Below are 21,557 nucleotides of genomic sequence, written 5' to 3' on the forward strand. Positions count from 1 at the left end.
TAACTGTAATTCAGTTGAGTGATCATCAGCCATTGTTGAAAAGTATATAGGACGATAGCCCTTGCTTTAATGAGCAAAAAAAGGGTAAAATTAAGAGGAATGAATGTGGCGGTGAAGATATAACAGTGATTTATTTATTATATGTATAAATTCTCGTTTATTTCTTTGTTTTTTCGGTTTTTTTTTTCGTTTTTTCACCGAGCTTCGTAAAAATACTAATATTTTTTGCAACAAAAAAGAGGGATTGCAGTACCGGTGTATGTGTTAATGTCGCTCTACCGCTGAGCTAATATGGAAACCCATATATCAGGCTCGAACTGATGACCTACATGTTGAAATGATAAACGAAGTAACCGATATCCCGTTGCCCTCAAAGAAAAATGGTCAATTTTATTATTGAATTTTATTATTAAAAAATTCACAAAAAAAAAAAAAAGATATTTTAATTTTCCAAAAAAAACAAAATTAATCTTAACCGATAATATTTTTAAAATGCTATTGTTTTTTTTTTAATTAATATTAAAGAATTAATTATTGATATTTTTTAAAATATATAGCTTTTATTTGGTAACTGTGAGAATTTTTTTTTTTTTAAACAAATTAAATTAAAAAAAATAATTAACTCTCAAAATGATTTTTTAATTTAAATTTTTTTAATTTTTTAAATATTAATTACACACAATATTATGTAACAAAACCAAAATAATATTAAAAAAAAATTGGGGTGTATAACAAAAAAATCTTTTGTCATTAATTTAAGTTTTTTCATTGTGTGTAAATTAACACCAAAATAAAAAAAAAAAATAAAATTGAAAATCATAATTTGAAAATAAAAAAAAGATATTTTTTTTAAAAAAAAAAAAAATCATTTTAAAAGTGAAAATTAATTTTGATTATTTTTTTTTTTTTATTTTATTAAAATCCAATCTAATAATAATATTAACTATAAAAATAAAATGAATTTTAAATTAATAATTATATTATTGATTTTATTGGTAGGGTTTTTATCAGTGGAAGCAAAAATTGAATTTTCAAACATTAATGATAATGATAATGATGATGATGGATCAATTGTTGAAACTAATAATGGTTATGTTCAAGGTTTAATTAATGAACAATATAAATCATTTTTTGGAATTCCATTTGCAAAACCACCAACAGTTGAAAATGGTTTACGATGGAAATCACCAATGGTTGCAGAAAGTTGGTCACCAAAAATTTTAAATGCATCATTTAATCAAATGGTTGGTTGTATTCAAAAATGTGAACTACCACCAATGAATTGCCCAAATATTATCAGTGAAGATTGTTTATATTTAAATGTTTATACACCATTACAAGTTTCACAAACTCAATTAAAACCTGTTATGGCTTATATACCAGGTGGTAGATTTGAACAAGGTAATTTCAATTTTAAAAATAAAATAATAATAATAATAATAATAATAATAATAATAATAATAATAATAATAATAAAAATAATTAATCTTAATCTTTTTTTTTTTTTTTTTTTTTATTTCCCAATTTTTTTTTTATTATTTTTTTTTTTTTTATATAATTATTAGGAACTGCATCATCAATTTTATATACACCAGAATTAATGATAAATTCAAGTGATATTGTAGTTGTAACATTAAACTATCGTCTTGGTGTAAGTGGTTTCCTTGTTGGTGATGAAATTACTGGTAATTTTGGTTTCCAAGATCAACGTTTAGCATTAACTTGGATTCAAGAAAATATTAAATTTTTTGGTGGTGACCCAAATAAGTAAGTTTAAAAAACATTATATTTTATTTTACTGAAAAAATTAATTAACAAATATTTTTTTTATTTTTTTCAATAATAAAAAAAAAGAGTAACATTATGTGGTCAATCAGCAGGAGCATCATCAATTGCAACTCATATGACAGCAAAAAATTCATATAGTTTATTTCAAGGTGCAATTATACAATCAAATCCATTTACATTAGGATTGAAAACACTTGAAACTGCAAAGAAATATAGTGATAATTTTGCAAAGGCAGTAAATTGTTCATTAAAGGATGAAGATTGTTTAAATGCATTAACAATTGATCAAATTGTTCAAGGTCAAATTAAATCTCAAGCAAAATTAGATGTTTTTGAACCACTTCAATCATTTTTACCATGGACACCAACAATTGGTATTGATGATATTACAGATCAACCATTGAATTTAATTTTAAAGGGTGATTTCTATGATGTACCAACCATTGTTGGTACAGTATCAGAGGAGGCATTATTATTTATTTATCAAGCATCTCCAAAGAATGTTTCAGAAACTGATTATAAATTAGCAATTGATTTAATATTTTTAGATAAAGAGAATGTAATTGAAATTAATTATCCACCATTTACAAATGGTTCTGATAATCGTCCAGTTTTATCAACATTGGGTACAAATTTCATTTTTGCATGTTCAACTCGTCTTGCAATAGAGTCAATGTTAAAGTTTAAACAATCACCAATTTATCTTTATCAATTCTCTCATGTTATGAGTTTTAATCCTTGGGGTCCAAATTATCCATACTGTAATCATCATTGTTGTCATGGTAGTGAATTAGTATTTGAATTTGATGCTGCTCGTTATGGTGGTTATAATTTCACTCAAGATGAACAACAATTATCCTATGAAATGAATAATTATTGGACAAATTTCATTAATAATGCTGATCCAAATCAAGGTTTATCAGTTCCAATTGAATGGCCAAAATATGATATTACAAATCTTGAATCACTTCAACTAGATATCCCAGTATCTATTACAACTGATTTATTAGGTTCACAATGTAATATTTTAGATAATGTTGGTTATTCTCCAAGATAATAAAAAAAAAAAAAAAAAAAAACAAATAGATAATAATAAAAATAAAAAAAAAATAAAAATAAAAAAAAAGAAATATTAAAAGATATCTAAGACCCAAACGTTTATATAAGAAAAAAAAGCAAATAATAAAATTAAAAGTAAATAAAAAATTTAATAGATGATTAATTATTTTCGTTTTTATTAAGAATATTTTTCTTTAAATTCAATTTTATTAATTGAAGGAGGAAAAGTTAAATTTAAATCTTTAAATGATATGTCCAAAGTAAGTAAATTAATTGATTTTGGTAATAATGAAAAATATGATACAATATGATCGAGTCTATGTAAATTTCTAATATAAAATTGAGTGTATGTTAAATGAGTTAATGATGGTGGTAGTATTTCAGGTTGAGTGATAAAACCATCAATTGAAAGTGATTCAACACTTGATGGAATTGCACCGATTTCTATTGGGTTTGAATTTGAAAATGAGCCCAAAAAAGTGAATTCAAGATGTTTTACACCAAATGGTATAACACCAATTTCAATTTTACTTTTAAAACTTTCTTTAAGTGAAAGAGTTGTGATATTCGGTGGTAATGAACTTGCTTCATACAGTAGTGGTTTTAATTCATGATTGATAATTCTTAATTCTTTTATTGATGTTAATGTATTTAATAATGAATCTTTTTTAATACTATAATTATTGTAAATATAAAGTTTTTCAATAGCCGGTGGTAAAACATCAAATTTACCAGGATCATTATTAAGATCATCATTATCGCCACTTTTAAATTTACTTCTTGCCCCATATGATATTGATAAATCTTTAATTGAATTTGGTAATATATCTTTACTTATTATATTTTTTAATTGAAAACGTGGCATTTTTAAAACCTCAATTCCATCTGGAAGATCACCTTTTCTTAAACATAGATTTTCATTTTCCCAATCAAAACCAAAACTTATCTCTTTTAAACCTTTTAATAAAACAACATATCCTCTACCTTTATCAACTCCTGAAATATTTGGTGAAACTTTTAAAAATACTGTATTAATATTTGATGGTATTATAAAACAAGAATTTTCAAATTCATCTTCTTCTTTTTTTTCTTTTTCATTTTCATTTTCTTTTTCTACACATTTTTCACTTTTTAAACTATTTTTTAATGATTCATCTTTTCCAAGTATAATTTGATTTATAGTTTTTAATGAAGATGGGAATGTTGAAATTTGAGTTTTAGAAAAAGAAAATTTATTGGCAACAATCCATGAGAAGTCCAATTTCTCAACACCAAATGGTATTTTACTTCCATGTATATTAGCATGTATATAGTTTGTTAAATCTACCTCTTTTAATACACAACCAATTGGTAAATCACCAACTTCTAATAATTCATTACTTGAATAAAGCAAACAATGAATAAATTCTCTTTCTGGATATTCTAATAATTCTTTCCTACTTTTAAAAACTACCATTTCATTCTTTTCATATAATCTAACAAATCTAAATATATTTTTAAAAATCACTATATTACCCCAAACTTTATAAAATAATGAATTTTGTTTTTGTTCTTCTTTTTCTTTTTCTTCTTCTTCTTTCTCTCCTTTATCCTCTTTGTGACTATTTTCCATTTTTATAATGATAAATTTTTTAATACATATAGCTATTTAAAAAAAAATAAAAAAAATAAGAAAATTTGACCAATCAAAAATTTTCTTCTGCACTATTTTTTATTGTTGAAATTTTTTTTTTTTTTTTTTTTTTTATTAATAATTTATAAAGATTTTTTTTGAATTTAATTATTTTATTTTTTATATTCAATTTTAGTGATTGAAGGAGGGAAAGTTATATTTAAATCTTTAAATGATGGGTGTAATGAAAGTGATGTAATTGATTTTGGTAATAATGATATATTGAATTGAATATCATCGAGTGTACCACCATCATCATCATCATCAAAAGTTTGACCATATGTTAAATGAGTTAATGAAGGTGGGAATATTTCAGGCTGAGTGATAAAACTATCAATTGAGAGTGATTCAACAGTTGATGGAATTGAATTTGAATCAATATCTGAAGAACTAATTGACAATTCAAGATGTTTTACACCGATTGGTATAACACCAACTCCAAGCTTACTTTTAAAACCCTCAAGTGAAAGAGTGGTAATATTCGGTGGTAATGCACCTGCCTCAATCAACAATTCATTCCATTCACAATTACAAATTCTTAATTCTTTTAATGATGTTAATGTATTTAATAATGAATCTTTTTTAATATCACAATGATGATTAATATAAAGTTTCTCAATAGCCATTGGCAAAACATCGAATTTGCCAGGCTCTTTATTAACATTATCACCATCACTTCTATATGTACTTCTACCATAGGACATTGATAAATCCTTAATTGAATTTGGCAAAATCCCATCACTTGTTATATTTTTTAATGGGTAGCCTGACATTGTTAAAATTTCAATTCCATCTGGAAAATCACCTTTTCTTAAACACACATCATCATTTTCCCAATAACAATCGAAACTTATATCTTTTAACCCCTTTGATAAAATCACATATCCCCTACCTTTATCAACTCCTGAAATATTTGGTGAGTCATTAAAATAAACTGTATTAATATTTGATGGAATTATAAAACAACAATTTTCTTCCTCTTGCTCTTTTCCTTCTTGCTCTTTTTCTTTTTCTTGCTCTTTTTCTTCTTGTTGTTTTTTTTTATATTTATTTTTTCCAAGGAAAATTCCATTTATAGTTTTTAATGAAGATGGGAATGTTGAAATTTGAGTTCTTGGTATACTAGTATTATTACCTGACCATAAGAATTCTAATTTCTCAACACCAAATGGTATTTTACTTCCATCTATATTTGTATGAATATAGCTTGTTAACTCTACATCTTTTAATACACAACCAATTGGTAAATCACCAACTTCTAATAACTCATTACTTGTGTAAACTAAAAATTGAATAAATTCTCTTTCTGGATATTCTAATAATTCTTTCTTACTTTTAAAAACTACCTTTTCATTCTTTTTATATAATCTAACAAATCTAAATATATTTTTAAAAATCACTATATTACCCCAAACTTTATAAAATAATGAATTTTGTTTTTGTTCTTCTTTTTCTTTTTCTTCTTCTTTCTCTCCTTTATCTTCTTTGTGACTATTTTCCATTTTTATAATGATAAATTTTTTAATACATATAGCTATTTATAAAAAAAAAATGATGTGAATTTTGTGTGGAAATGGTGGAGTTGATTGGAAAAAAAAATAAAAAAAAAATAAAAAAAATAAAAAAAATAAAAAAAATAAAAAAAAATAAAAAAAATAAAAAAAATAAAAAAAAATAAAAAAAATAAAAAAATAAGAAAATTGGACCAATCAAAAATTTTCTTCTGCACTATTTTTTATTTTTGGAATTTTTTTTTTTTTTTTTTTTATTAATAATTTATAAAGATTTTTTTTGAATTTAATTATTTTATTTTTTATATTCAATTTTAGTGATTGAAGGAGGAAAAGTTATATTTAAATCTTTAAATGATGGGTGTAATGAAAGTGATGTAATTGATTTTGGTAATAATGATATATTGAATTGAATATCATCGAGTGTACCATCATCATCATGAAAAGTTTGACCATATGTTAAATGAGTTAATGAAGGTGGGAATATTTCAGGTTGAGTGATAAAACTATCAATTGAGAGTGATTCAACAGTTGATGGAATTGAATTTGAATCAATATCTGAAGAACTAATTGACAATTCAAGATGTTTTACACCGATTGGTATAACACCAACTCCAAGCTTACTTTGAACACCCTCAAGTGAAAGAGTGGTAATATTCGGTGGTAATGCACCTGCCTCAATCGACAATTCATTCGATTCACAATTACAAATTCTTAATTCTTTTAATGATGTTAATGTATTTAATAATGAATCTTTTTTAATATCACAATAATGACTAATATAAAGTTTCTCAATAGCCATTGGCAAAACATCGAATTTGCCAGGCTCTTTATTAACATTATCACCATCACTTCTATATATACTTCTACCATAGGACATTGATAAATCCTTAATTGAATTTGGCAAAATCCCATCACTTGTTATATTTTCTAATGGGTAGCCTGACATTGTTAAAATTTCAATTCCATCTGGAAAATCACCTTTTCTTAAACACACATCATCATTTTCCCAATAATAATCGAAACTTATATCTTTTAACCCCTTTGATAAAACCACATATCCCCTACCTTTATCAACTCCTGAAATATTTGGTGAGTCATTAAAATAAACTGTATTAATATTTGATGGAATTATAAAACAACAATTTTCTCCCTCTTGCTCTTTTCCTTCTTGCTCTTTTTCTTTTTCTTGCTCTTTTTCTTCTTGTTGTTTTTTTTTATATTTATTTTTTCCAAGGAAAATTCCATTTATAGTTTTTAATGAAGATGGGAATGTTGAAATTTGAGTTCTTGGTAAACTAGTATTATAGCCTGACCATAAGAATTCTAATTTCTCAACACCAAATGGTATTTTACTTCCATCTATATTTGTATGAATATAGCTTGTTAACTCTACATCTTTTAATACACAACCAATTGGTAAATCACCAACTTCTAATAACTCATTACTTGTGTAAACTAAAAATTGAATAAATTCTCTTTCTGGATATTCTAATAATTTTTTCTTACTTTTAAAAACTACCCTTTCATTCTTTTTATATAATCTAACAAATCTAAATATATTTTTAAAAATCACTATATTACCCCAAACTTTATAAAATAATGAATTTTGTTTTTGTTTTCTATTATCATTATCCATTTTATTTTTTTTTTTTTCATTTATTATTATATTTGTGCATTAATTTGAATTTCTTAACTTTTTCCAAATAAAAAAAAAAAAATAAAATCAAAAAAAAAAAAAAAATAAAATCAAAAAAAAAAATAAAATCAAAGAAAAAAAAAAATGCAATTAAAAAAAAGTAAGGATGTAAAAATTTCAGCATTAAAGTGGTGAAAAGTAATTTTGTGAGGCTCCCCTTAAAAAAAAGTAAATGTTTTTGATTGATATCAATAAATGATTAAAATTTAATTTTTATTGTATATAGTTTTTTTTTTTTTTAAAAATAAATAAATAAATAATATGAATATGTTTCGAAAAATTAATTAAAGTTTTGATTTTAATTAATTAATTGAATAGTGTTGATTAATTTTTTTTTTTTTTTTTTTTTTTTTTCTTTTTTGATATTATTTAATATCTTGGTGTTGTTGATATATTTTTTAAATAATTATTTAAACTAATCTCTTGAGACCTGGTACTTTTGAAACAGCACGATGCATACCTGAATGTGGATGGAAACGAGCAAAGGTAACACAACCTGCAGTTGCTGAAATGATAACGAATAAAGAACAACCAGAAGCAATGAGACCAATTTGCCAGCCAGCTAATAATGGGTCAACGTGGATGGCACCTTTTTGATTACGATTGGAAAAGTTGTTATTACGAGTGGACATGTAATAGTATGAACCAGTCTTTGACATTTTTTGGACACCACCATTGAAACGAGTACCAGCATTATTTAAGACCATACAATTTTGTGGATCAACTTCGACGGCATCTTTGTTGTTATTGTTTTTAGTCATGAGTTCATCATAGGTTAAACAACTCTTTTGGCCAAGTCTAGCGAATCTAAGTCTAGTTTCCATATCGGCAAATAAGGCATTGTCATCGTTGAGTTCATCGTCGGTCATTGGGTAATTGTGATTGAGTGTTTTAATTTGACACATGTTGCTACGATCAGAACCTTTGATACCAGTACCATCATAGTTTTGTGGATTGAAATCACAACCTGTCCATTGATAATGAATGTACTCGTTGACTTTGATGTGGAGAGTTTTTGGAACAAATTGATATTCTTGAGCTGGATGGGATTGGACAATGTTACCACGTTTACCCTTGACGAGGAGATTCCAGATTTTGGCTTTCTTTAAGCTGTCTGGACGAGCAATAATACTGAAAACATGAGAACGGTCTTGGAAAGTTCTGCCATATTGATTTGGATTGATGTTGAGTGTAACGTTTTGACCGGCAACAACAACATTTGGATCATTGACGTTGGTGGCACCCTTTGGACCATTTGATTTGTAATCGGTGAATTCGTCACCATTACCTTTGAGATCAGAGGAGGAGATATTGTAACGGACACGTAAAACACATGAACAAGTACCAGTGGCAATGCATGGCTCCATACCAGAGTGTGGTAATGACCAATTGTACATTGGGTTGTGACCGTCTTCAAGAACATGACCTAATGTGTTGACTTGGGTCCATTCAGCTTTGATACATTCTGGAGCACCAATATCGTGAGAGTCGACCTTGGTCCAAACACCACCTTGATTGGCACAAATTACTGGATCAATGGAACGTGGTTGGTTGTTGTTGGTGGTGGCAGCTTTGCAGTAGTATTTTGGTTGGACATTTTGTGACTCTGAACGATACCATTTGCAAAGATCACGATTATCGGTAATGATGGCAACATCCTTCCATGGTGATGGGGCCCAGTATGGGTAATAGTCACGTTCCTCTTGGCATTCGTAACCATAGTTGTTACCGTTGTTACTTTGACGAGTTCTGTCGGCATTGTTACCAATGTTTTGGTTGGCGATGAAAAGACCCTTGTTACGTTCACGACCGGTACAATTTTGGTAGTGATGGTATGATTCATGCATACCGAACTTGTATTCGTTGGTCTCTTTGGTGGAGGATTGAGTGATGTCGTTGGCAGAGATTGTGGTAGTCACTGTACCATCACGAATGTATTCGGTATCGGCAGCTTTGGCATTATCAGTACACATGTATTGAATGACAATGTTACACTCGGTTTCACCACTACCACAACCATGTTGATTGGTCCATTCAACTGGAAGATAGGATTTTTCATACCATTCTAATGCTTCACCTCTGCAATAACCACCTTTATCATTGTTTTGAGAGTTGAATAAACGTTGATTGTTATCTCTGTTTTGACCTTGTTCTTGATTACGATTATTACTACCTGGTGGTGAATGCATATAAATATCACCATTAACACTTGAATATATGGTGATAATTAATAAAATAATTAAACTTGATAAAAATCTCATTTTTTATTAATTATTTTTTAAAAAATTCTTTCTTTTTTTTTTTTTTTTTTTTTTTTTATTTCCTTCCTAATTCTTTATTTAATTATTTATTTTGTTTTTTATTATATATATTAAAATTTAAGAATGAAGGTTAAAATAAAATTTTTAAATTATTTATAAGTTTTTTTTTTTTTTTTTTTTTATTAAAACATTTTTTTTTTTTAAAAAATAAAAAAAAACATTTTTGTCGAAAAGGGTGTTTTTGATCTTGATTTTAAAATATACTTACATTTTTGGGATGTTTTTTTAATATTACAATAAATAAATAAATAAATAAATAAATAAATAAATATGGGTTTTTTTTAATAAATAAATAAATAATAAATAAATAAATAAATAAATAAATAAATAAATAAATAAATAAATAAATAAATAAATAAATAAATAAATAAATAAATAAGGGGAAAAAAAAAATGAAAAAGACTTCAATATATAATATCTCTGTTTATTTTATTTTATTTTTTTTATTTTATTTTAAGGTGCTTTTTTAAAAAAAAGTGACTGAAAAAAAAAAAAAAATTTGGAACCTTGGTCGTTGGAAAAAAAAAAAAAAGTAGAAAATAAAAAAAAAAATAAAAAAAAAAAAAAAAATAAAAATAAAAAATTGGGTTGGTTTGCAACGATCATAAAAAATAGTTTTTTTCACATAAAAAACATCTGATATTTATTTTTTTTTTTTTTTTTTAAAAATGAGAAAAAAAAAAAAGTTTAAATATGGTCCCTAATCTCATTTTGATCATGTTTTTTTAAAAAAAAAAATATCTTTTTTTTTTTTTTTTTTACAATAATCAAATATTTGTTGATGTGTTAAATTATTGCGTCTCTTCATTCAAACCACAATCTCCTTTTTATTATAATAACAATCATAAAAAAGATATGTTTTATTATTTTTTTTTTAATGTTTTTTTTTTTTTATTGTTTTTTTTTTTACGATTATTTTGTCTTTTGAGGGAAAAAAAAAATAAAAAATAAAAAAAAAAATAAATATCAGATATTTTTTTTTTTTTTTTTTTAAATGATTATAAAGATATTATTTTTTGTAGTGGGTTAAAATTTTTTATTTTAAAATAAAAATAGTTTGGTAAGTGGCTTTGAAAGGATATAATTTAAATTTAGCTTTCATTTTTACCATTTAATCAAATTTGGAGAAAATATTAAAATAAATTCAATCTTTTTTTCTTATTAAAATTGATTTTTTTTTGAAAATAATTAAAAAAAAAAAAAAAAAAAAAAAAAAAATGGAATAAATAAATAACTCACAAATAAAAATAGTTGTCAAACTAAAAAAAAAAAAAACCTAAAAATTAATCAATTACAATAACAAGGTATTTTATTAATTGTTGTCGGTCTGAAAAAAAAAAAAAAAAAAAAAAAAAAAAAAAAAAAAAAACCCAATTAAAATTATTGTAAATTTATAATATTATTTATTTCAATTTTATTATATTAAATTGAGTGTTTTAAAACCCTTATCCTTTTTCTGATAAAATTTTTTTTTTTTGAATATCCTTCAAATTTTAATATTTCTTTCTTTATTTAATTTTTTATTTTTTTATGTGTTTATTTATTGGTATTTTACCTTTATCCAATTTTGGATAAAAAGTGTCTTTTTAATTATCTTTATCCAAGCCATATTTTTTTTTTTTTTTATTATCCAATGGATATCCTTTTTTTTTTAAAGCTATTGTTAGTACTTTAAAGATATTTGCAATTGTTTTTTTTTTCTGTGTGATAGTATTTGTTCAATTGAATATATTGAAACAAATAATAAAGATGAATATTATATTATTTGAAAAGAAATAGTGGATTTGTATTTTTTATTAACTTCATTATCATCATCATTATCATAATCATAATCATAATATTGTTGATTTTATAAATATAATTAAAAATTTTAATTTAAATATATATTAAAAAAAGATTGATGAATATTAAAAAAAAAAAAAAAAAAAAAACTATTGTGTTAACATAACATTTAAATTTATTTTGATAATTTTATTAAATTAAAAAAAAAGTTTAATAAATAAAAAAAAAAAAAAAAAAAAAAACTATTGACTTTTTTTGATTTTTTAATTCCTTTTGACGAATTTTGAATAGTCATCATAATATTTTTTATTTTCTTTAATACAATGACATCATCATCTTCTCGTTCTTTTTAATTTTAGTATGTCTTCAAAGATTTTTTTTTTTTCCCACCTAAATATCTTAAAAAAATTTTATTCTGTTTCCATTTTTTTTTTTTTTCCCACCTATATATCCTAAAACATTTTTAGTTGGATTCCATTAATTTTTTTTTTTTTTTTTTTTTTTTAACTTACTTTTTTAGGAACCTGGGAAAAGAAAAGAAATAAAAAAAAATAAAATTAAATATTTTGAGATATTTAAAAAATGAACATTATGGTTTTTTTTTTCATTTTTAATTTCTAAATTTTTTTTTTTTCTTTATTCCTATTTAAAAAATTCTCAAACACACAATGGATAATTTATTGTATTATAAATATGACAACAAATGTGAAACTCATAAAGAGCACGACATTAAATTGATTTGTTCAACATGTAAGGTATGTAATTATAGTAACAAATATTTCCACCCCCTCTCTTTAAATAAAAAGTGATTCATTCTTACACTCATTTTTGTATGATGATTATTATAAATATTTAAAATAATTAGGTAGTAGTATGTGTTGAATGTATTGTTTCAGAGCATACTGGTCATAAACTTGATAAAATAGATGCAGAGAACTGTAAAGCTTTCTTTGAAGAATTTAAAAATAATCACTTTCATAATTTAGAAAAACAAGTTGATGTCAATAAATATCTATTAATTCAATCATATAATTTATTTAAATCATTAGAAGATAAACACACTGAAAATGTAAATACAATCACAGAAGAATTTAAAGAACTCTCCAAACAATTATCAACCATTGAAAGTGATAAAATCAAACAATTAACCTCAATCTATGGCGAAAATAAAGATATCAAGGAAAACGTTTCAAACACTATAAAAGATAATTTAAAAAATATTAATTTAATTAGAAATAAATATAAAAATACAATAAATCAAATTAATATTGATCAAATCATTAATAATAATAGTTACACTAATAGTTATCAACATATTGAAATCTTAAAACATTGTTGTCAATCACAAGTTTTAACAAATGAAAACGTACTCAAGGATTTAATGAATCAATATAAAAATGTAACTATTGTAAATAATAGTGAACAAGTTAAAAGTTCAGCAAAAGAAATATTTGAAATTAGAGATTCTCTCTCCAACTCAAATATTGCATTTGACGATTCTTTCTCTATCTCAAATGTAAAGGACCCAATAAGATATACTGGTAAATATCCCCATTGTCTATTTTAATATTATAATAATATTAGGAGGTTATTAATATTAAATTATTTATATATTTATATATAGCTGGAGGAGTTAAATATTTTATTTATACAGATGATTGTGTCGTTCCAAAAGGTACTACTCATGTGGCTATTGCACCAAGTGTTAAAACAATCAAAATTGGTTCAATTCCAACATCAGTTGAATATTTGGCCTTACTTGATGGATTCAATGTTCCACTAACAGAAGGTATGCTACCAAAAACAATTGAATATCTATTTATTGGTGCAATTAAAAAACCAATATTAAAAGGTTCAATTCCAGATGGTATTAGATATGTGTATTTATTAGATGGATTTAATCAAGCAATAAGTGAATTACCACCATCAATTAAACAATTATTACTTTTTGATACTCCTTTAACAAATTTCGGATCATACGCAGGTCCAATTTTTAAAAGTCCAAAATATAAACAACAACTCACTTGCCCAGGTGTGGTCGATTGGAATGGTAATGGTTGGGAGTTTAAAGCTGAATTTTAAGTGGATTCACAAAAAAATTATTAATTATAAAATAATAACAAAACATCATCATCATCATCATCATTAAATAAATCCATTATTTCATTTTCCAATACTTCAAAAAATAGTTGTCAAACTAAAAATGAGATTTGTTTTTTTGTTTTTTTTTTTAATAAATAAATAAATAAGGGGGAGAAAAAAATGAAAAAGACTTCAATAAATAAATACTCTATCCGTTTATTTTATTTTTTTATTATATTTTTAGGTGTTTTTAAAAAAAAGCGAAAAAAAAAAAAAAAAAAAAAAATAAAATTATCGATCCTCGTTTTGATAATTATTTTTTTTTTTTTAAAATGAAAATCACACAAAAATCATTTTATTTTTTAAAAAAAAAAAATATCTATTTTTTTTTTTACAATAAATAATTAAATATTTGTTGATGTGCCTTTTCATTCAAACCACAATCTCCTTTTTATTATAATAACAACCATAAAAAAGATATGTTTTATTATTTTTTTTTTTTTGTTTATTTTTTTATATTTTTTTTTTTTAGTTATGATTAATTTGTCTTTTGAGAGAAAAAAAAAAAAAAAAAAAAAATATCAGAATGATTATAAAGATATTATTTTTTGTAAAATTAAAATAGTTTGGTAAGCCACTCCTTTGAAGTACATTATTTAAATTTAGCTTTCACGTTTACATTTAATCAAATTTGGAGAAAATATTAATTTAAAATAAATTTGATCTTGTTTACTATTAAATTTTTTTTTTTTTTTTTTTTTTTTGAAAATAATAAAAAAAAGATAGAATTTATTTAAATAAATAATTCATACAATGATTTTAAATATTAATCATTGCAAAATTAATATTCTTTCTTTTAAAATAATTTATTTATTTTTTATTTTTTTTTTTTTTAATTTTTTTTATTATTTTTGGCGCTTTTTTATTTACAAGAAAAAATAAGAAAGCTTGAAAATTTTTTTTTTTTTTTTTTTAATTTCATTTCTATATATTATTATTTTTTTATTTTTTTATTTTTTTTATTTTTTTATTTTTTTTATTTTTTTATTTTTTTATCATTCTTTATTATTTTTTATTCTTTATAAAAAAAAAAAAAAAAAAAAAAAAAATGAATGGCGATGAGATACTAAGACAAGAAAGTCAAAGTAGCTTTGATAAAAGTAATAGCAATAATAATAATAATAATAATAATAATAATAACAATAATAATAATACAAATAATATCAACAAAAATGATATACCTTTTGGATGGCTGTCAAATGTAACACAATTTTCAGATATTGTTCATGAAATCCCATTACCAATTTTCAGAGCAGATTCATCATTAAATTTAGTAGATGCTAATAGTTTTACAAATACAGTGACACTACTACATGCACATAGACAACAACAACAGCAAAAGCAACAGCAACAACAACAACCAATATCACCAATAAAAGATTTTAATAATGGCAATATACCAACAATACCATTAGAAAATCCACAAAAACTTTTATCTACAATAAGTTTAATCATTCAAAATACAGATGTTTCAAATATACAAATGCGAGCTGATGTACCAAAATTACAAACTGAACCATCAACATTATTAAAAGCAATCTATAATCAAGTACCAATACTAAAAGATAAAGATAGAAGAGTTTTATCACCAATAAAAATCCATACAAATAATAGCAACAATACTGCAGTTGATAATAAATATGTTTATTTAAAAAATATTAATGCAACAGATATTAGTAATAAAGAAAATTCTTCAATTAATTTTAAAACAATAAATGAACAACAATCATCTCAACAACAACAACAACAACAACAACAACAACAACAACAACAACAACAACAACAACAACAAAAACAACAACAACAAAATCTTAATAATAACCAACAACAAGAACAAGAAAAACATCAAAATAATAATAATAATAATAATAATAATAATAATAATAATAATAATAATAATAATAATAATAATAATAATAATGAAGAACAAAAACAAAAATTAAAGAAAAAAAAAGTAAAAGTAACAAATACATCAAATGAACAACAACAAAATCAACCAGAGGAAAAACCAATTCAAACATTATTTAACTCACTTATTGAATTTTTTGATATGGCTAAAGAGGAAAGAGATTCCAGTGTTTTGAATGTAACATTCCTTGAGAATATTGGTAAGGAGATTCAAACTTGTTCAAAATTAGGTTTATTAAAAGATATATCAATGGAAAAGTATGCTCAATTAATTCAAATCTTAATTCGTTTAACAAAGGAGCCAAGTGATGTCTCATTATCTTATAATGAAAAAGATCAAAATTTTCATTTTCAATTTGATAGAGTAGAATTTGCTTTAGAATGTTGTTTATTAGCTTTTAATTTATTAACAATGCCTGGTATTAGTGATCAATTATCTTTATTATTAGAAGATGTTTGTATTTTTTAAATTATTAAATTATATTTATTATTATTATTATTATTATTTAAATTTATTAATTTTATTTATTAAATTGTAGCAATTAATTGAAATTTTATCAACTTTAAAATATCAAGTATTTGAAAATATAATTGGTCATTTAGATCCTTCATTTAAAAATTATGTTGCACCAGTTGTTGAACAAACAACAACATCATCAAAAAAAGAAAAGAAATCAAAAAAGAAATTAAATAATGAAGATAGTGAAAATGGTGAAAGTGGTGATAATGATGAAGAAGATGAAGAAGAAGAGGAGGAAGAAGAAGAAGAGGAAGAAGAAGAAGAGGAAGAAGAAGAGGAAGAAGAAGATGAATTTTCTGAAGGTGATTCAGAAAATCCATATGATAAAAAATCAAAAAAGAAATCAAAAACAAATTTAAATAAAAAATCAACAACGACTATAATTAAAAATAAAAAAAAGAATGGTATTGTTCTTAATAATAAAATGAATAAGTTTACAAAATTATCAAATAAAGTATCAGAAATCTTTGAAAACATTGCAATAATGATTGAAAAAATTCAAATTCCATTATCAGAAACATTTATATCATTATTATTAGATTTATGTATACCAACTTTATTCATTGATGGTATTAGTTTCATACAATTAAGTTCAATTAATGTAGTTAGAAATTCATTTATTAAATATCCAAGTCAAAGACAATCAATCATTGAAGAGATCTTACCAAACCTATCTAAACCATTACTAAATTCAACAAATAATAAAAAGATTCAACGTCTTTATAAAATTGGTGGTGGTGGCGGTGGTGGTAAAGATAAATCATCAATTCAAATTCTATCAGCATTGTTGATTCAAATGATTCAGGGTTCAATTTTCAAACCAAATCTAACCGAATTGGAAAATTATCAATTCTATCAACAACCACAAAATCAACAACAATCAAAGTTTTGTCTTAAAGATGCTCAAAAGTATTCAACAACAATCATTTTATTCTTTATTGAAAAATGTTCTGAAAAAACTGAAGAAGGTGAATATCGTATACTATTGGAGAATTTCATTCAAGATCTATTAATTGTTTTTGATCATCCAGAATGGCCAGCTTCAAATTTAATCTTACATTTATTTAGTGCCACAGTTATGCATATAGTTTCTCAACAAAAAGTTGATAGTAATTTTAGATTGGTTTCAATTGATTTATTAGGTTCAATTTTAACAAAATTAAAACAAGAATTAGTTTTTTCAAAAGATGATACTTCTTTAAGTATTGTTAGTAGTAATGGATTGAATAATAGTAACAATAGTAATACTTCATCACAACAATCAAATGCATCATCAACTTCATCAACAACTACAACATCATCAACATCATCAACATCATCAACGACAACAACAACAACGAATGGAGGTACAAAATCAAATAAAAAGAATAATAAATTAGTTAAATGTAATTGTGGTAAATATGAATCAGATTCTTTTACAATTAAATGTAATGAATGTGAACAATTATTTCATGATGGTTGTGCACCTGATTTCACAAAGAATGGTGATATTAATCAACAACAGTCATGGGTTTGTGTTTCTTGTCAAGTTAAAGAACAGGTTGTTCACTATTCAACTACTTCAAAAATAACACCAACTATATTAGAGGATAAATTAAAGAATCAATCAAAAAAACATAAAAAATCAAAAAGAGATAAATCTGAGGGTGGTTTTTCAGAAGAAGAGTTACCATTAACAATGGAATCATTGGTTATTAGCGAGAAAGAAATTTATCAACAATTGATTTTAAATTATTTAGAATCAAAATGTAGTACTGAAAGTTGGATAAATACATCAAAACAATTTTTAATTGCATCTTGGTTAGATTCAACAGTTTCAGGTCCAACCACTAAAGAAAATTTACCAATAAGAAAATACTTTTTATCTCAATGGGGTTTTGAAGTTAATGAAGATGATCAACAACAACAACAACACCAAAGAGATCATTCCAATGAAAATGATGAAATTTCAGAAAAATTATTAATACAACAGCAGCAACAACAACAACAACAACAACAACAACAACAACAACAAATTAAAAATCAAATTAATAAATCATTTATTTGTAATCAAGAAGATGCAATGAAAATGATTCGAAAAATTAATATTGCAAGTGGATCAGTATTTCAAGTTGCAAATAATTTATTATATCATTTGTTATCAATTTTATTTGATCCATCAACTAAAGCACGTGCAAAAGCAATGAAATCATTTACAACGATTGTTGAAGCTGATCCATCAATTTTAGCTGATGAAAAAGTTCATTCAGCAATTAAAAATAGGTTTTTGGATGAATCGATTTTAGTTCGTGAACATACAGTGGATTTAATTGGTAAATATGTTTTAATTAAACCAGAGTTAACTTGGAGATACATTGATTTGATTTGTGATTTAATTGGTGATAAAGGTATTAGTGTTAGAAAACGTGTAGTTAAAACGTTGAATGAGATTTGTTTGAATCATATGCAACATCCAAAAATACCTTATTTATGTCGTGTCCTTGTAACAAGAGTATCTGACGAAGAGTCAATTAAAGATTTAGTCTTAAAAACTTTTCAAGATCTTTGGTTTAGTGAAAGATTTTATAATATAGAAAATCAACAAATCAACTCAAATGCAAATGGTTGTACAATTAATCCAGAGATTATTAAAGTTAAACAAATTATTGAAGTTTCAAAACAATTGGATCAAGATAGTTGGTTTATAGATTTGATTCAAAAAATGTTAAATAAATCTTCAACCAATGCTACAGGTGGTGGAAAGAAAGAGTCAAAGAAAAAACTTGAAAAAGAACATAATGAAGTTGTTCAAATGTCAAATAAAATCTGTTCGACTTTAATTGAAATGTTGGTTAATTTAGATGAGAATAAATCTAAAAACATTCAAAGTTATATGGGTATTTTTAAAACTCTTCATATATTTTGTAAAGTTAATCCAACATTCTTGGTACCATTTGCTTCCATTTTACATCCTTATTTAAAGCCACCAAATCCAAATCAAATGATATCATCAGAGGAATCAAATCTTTTCATCTATATCACTCATATACTCGAGAAAACTTTACCATTGATTGAAAATAATGATATTGATTTCTTGAATCAAGTAGAATCAGATTTAGTTGTATTAATTGAAAAACAAGGTGCTGATATAGTTCAAGCTAGTATCAAATGTTTATGTACTATTGTAGAAAAGTGTAGTTTTAGTTATGACCTATTGGAAACTCAATTGGCAAAGGTTGTACATGTACTTCAAGTTTGTCAAACAAAAACTAAAGGTGAAATCATTCGTTCTCTATATGTCACTGGTTTATTTGTTCGTTATTTTGATTTTGAAAAACGTGGTTGTTCATATTCACCATTAAGAATTAATATCAAACCAGCAGAGGTTGTAAATACTTTAATACCACTCACTTCAAGATTATTCAATTTCGCAAGAGATAGTGATGTAATTTCAAAGGCTTTAGAATCTCTTGGTAATATTATCATATCATCACCAAAGATTCTAAATAAGGATAGTATCAAAGAAATATTGGCAAAATCATTCGCTTCAACTCAAACTGAACCAAAAATTAAAGAAACCATTATGAAATTATTCTATGATCTATTAGATAAAGAAATGAAACAATTTAGTAAACCCAAAAAGGAACAACAAGATAATGGTAATGGTAATGGTAATGGTTGTGATGATGATCATGAAGAACAAGAAGAAGATTCAACCAAATTAAATGCAGAAAAAGAATTTATTATTTCAATGCAAGTCGATGAAGATTCAGAATCTTTAGTATCATCAGTTCAAAAGTATTTCTCATCAATGATTAAATTCTTATTAGAACCACAAGAATCAGTTAGATTGGCAACAATATCAACCATTGAATTGATTATAAGACAAGGTATTCTAAATCCACTTGATAGTGTTCCATATATTATTGCATTAATAACTGATCCAAATCGTTTTATTTCAGAATTGGCTTTTAAAACTTTAAATTCTTTAAATCAAAAACATACTTCATCATTATTTAAAAGAGTTAATGAAAGTATAAAATTAACTTATAAATTTCATCAAGATTTAAATTCAAGTATGTATTTTATTTCATTTATTTATTTATTTATTTATTTATTTTTTAATTAAAAAATTTATTAATAATTTTTTTATTTTTTATTTTTTATTTTTTAAAAGAATCACCATTTAATATTGTAACAAAAGGAATGTCAAAATTTTATTTATTATTTAAAAATTCAAAATCAAATAGAACAATATTTTTATCAACAATTTTAACAAATTTTGAATCAATTAAAGAATATAGATATAAAGAATTATCATACTTTAGATTTGTTTTTGAAATTTTAGCAACATTACCTTATGGTAATATGGATGAAGTAATTGTTGTTATTAATACAATCGATAAGATAATTTCATTGAATGCAAATTTTGTTCAATCTAAAATGGTTAATTGGTCAAAAGAGGAAAGTAGTAGTAATAATAAGAAAAATTCAGCAACGATGATGAGCGAAAATGAAGAAAATGGTGCAACAACTAAAACCTATGATAGAGCAGTTTATAAAAATTTTATAATGGGAATGGTTATTTTATATATGTTACAATTAAAAAAGTTTATATTGAAAACTTATTCAATCACAAAAGATAAAATGAAATCTTATTTAGATGGTGAATCTAGAGACTCTGATAAATTGGGTACAACATTCACTGAATCTATTACTTTTAATGATCATAATTATCCATTCTCTGCTTTACCATCAGAAATTAATCTTCAATCAAATGTTTCCATTCAAAAATCAATCTTTGTGGAATTTAAACAATTGTTAAAAGATGATGATATGGATGAATTTTCAATTAAAGTTAAATCAAAATCAACAAATGACGAATCTGGTTCACAAACTTCAACAACAACTTCAAAAAAAAGAAAACCTGCTGCTCCAAAACCTGCAAAACCAAAAGCAAAACCTAATGCAAAATCAAATTCAAGAAAGAAAAGTAAAACTTCATCAAATGAAGAGTAAACGTTTAAATTAAATTTTAAATTTTTCCAGTTTTACAAATATATTCTTAATAATTAAATCCAAAGAAAAAAAAAAAAAAAAAAAAAAAAAACAAATAAATGTGAACGTAAAAAATAGACAATAAAATTAAAAAAACCACTGATTTATAAAGTTTAGA

General features: G+C 23.9%; 7 protein-coding genes across 7 annotated transcripts; 3 read left to right on the forward strand and 4 right to left on the reverse strand.

Moving 5' to 3' along the window:
- Positions 1-956: 956 nt before the first annotated feature.
- DDB_G0283087 (carboxylesterase, type B family protein) lies at positions 957-2,845 on the forward strand (the record flags this gene model as incomplete). The annotated part of the gene is made up of 3 exons (XM_634131.1): positions 957-1,401; positions 1,566-1,767; positions 1,855-2,845. 3 exons carry the CDS (start codon positions 957-959, stop codon positions 2,843-2,845), a joined length of 1,638 nt encoding a protein of 545 aa, XP_639223.1.
- A 180-nt stretch (positions 2,846-3,025) lies between these two features.
- Positions 3,026-4,459, reverse strand: DDB_G0283089 (hypothetical protein; the record flags this gene model as incomplete). Its single annotated transcript, XM_634132.1, has 1 exon — positions 3,026-4,459. The coding sequence occupies one exon, from the start codon at positions 4,457-4,459 to the stop codon at positions 3,026-3,028; it is 1,434 nt and encodes a 477-aa protein (XP_639224.1).
- Positions 4,460-4,632: 173 nt separating this feature from the next.
- DDB_G0283091 (FNIP repeat-containing protein) lies at positions 4,633-6,021 on the reverse strand (the record flags this gene model as incomplete). Its single annotated transcript, XM_634133.1, has 1 exon — positions 4,633-6,021. One exon carries the CDS (start codon positions 6,019-6,021, stop codon positions 4,633-4,635), a length of 1,389 nt encoding a protein of 462 aa, XP_639225.1.
- Positions 6,022-6,325: 304 nt separating this feature from the next.
- DDB_G0283093 (hypothetical protein) lies at positions 6,326-7,669 on the reverse strand (the record flags this gene model as incomplete). The annotated part of the gene is made up of 1 exon (XM_634134.1): positions 6,326-7,669. The coding sequence occupies one exon, from the start codon at positions 7,667-7,669 to the stop codon at positions 6,326-6,328; it is 1,344 nt and encodes a 447-aa protein (XP_639226.1).
- Positions 7,670-8,139: 470 nt separating this feature from the next.
- On the reverse strand, positions 8,140-9,990 carry DD3-3 (hypothetical protein; the record flags this gene model as incomplete). Its single annotated transcript, XM_634135.1, has 1 exon — positions 8,140-9,990. One exon carries the CDS (start codon positions 9,988-9,990, stop codon positions 8,140-8,142), a length of 1,851 nt encoding a protein of 616 aa, XP_639227.1.
- Positions 9,991-12,500: 2,510 nt separating this feature from the next.
- Positions 12,501-13,914, forward strand: DDB_G0283097 (hypothetical protein; the record flags this gene model as incomplete). Its single annotated transcript, XM_634136.1, has 3 exons — positions 12,501-12,587; positions 12,698-13,388; positions 13,457-13,914. The coding sequence occupies 3 exons, from the start codon at positions 12,501-12,503 to the stop codon at positions 13,912-13,914; spliced, it is 1,236 nt and encodes a 411-aa protein (XP_639228.1).
- Positions 13,915-15,022: 1,108 nt separating this feature from the next.
- DDB_G0283099 (nipped-B protein) lies at positions 15,023-21,400 on the forward strand (the record flags this gene model as incomplete). Its single annotated transcript, XM_634137.1, has 3 exons — positions 15,023-16,336; positions 16,422-20,457; positions 20,559-21,400. 3 exons carry the CDS (start codon positions 15,023-15,025, stop codon positions 21,398-21,400), a joined length of 6,192 nt encoding a protein of 2,063 aa, XP_639229.1.
- Between the last annotated feature and the right edge of the window lie 157 nt (positions 21,401-21,557).

This window comes from Dictyostelium discoideum (assembly GCF_000004695.1).
Source record: "Dictyostelium discoideum AX4 chromosome 4 chromosome, whole genome shotgun sequence".
Lineage (NCBI taxonomy): Eukaryota > Evosea > Eumycetozoa > Dictyosteliales > Dictyosteliaceae > Dictyostelium > Dictyostelium discoideum.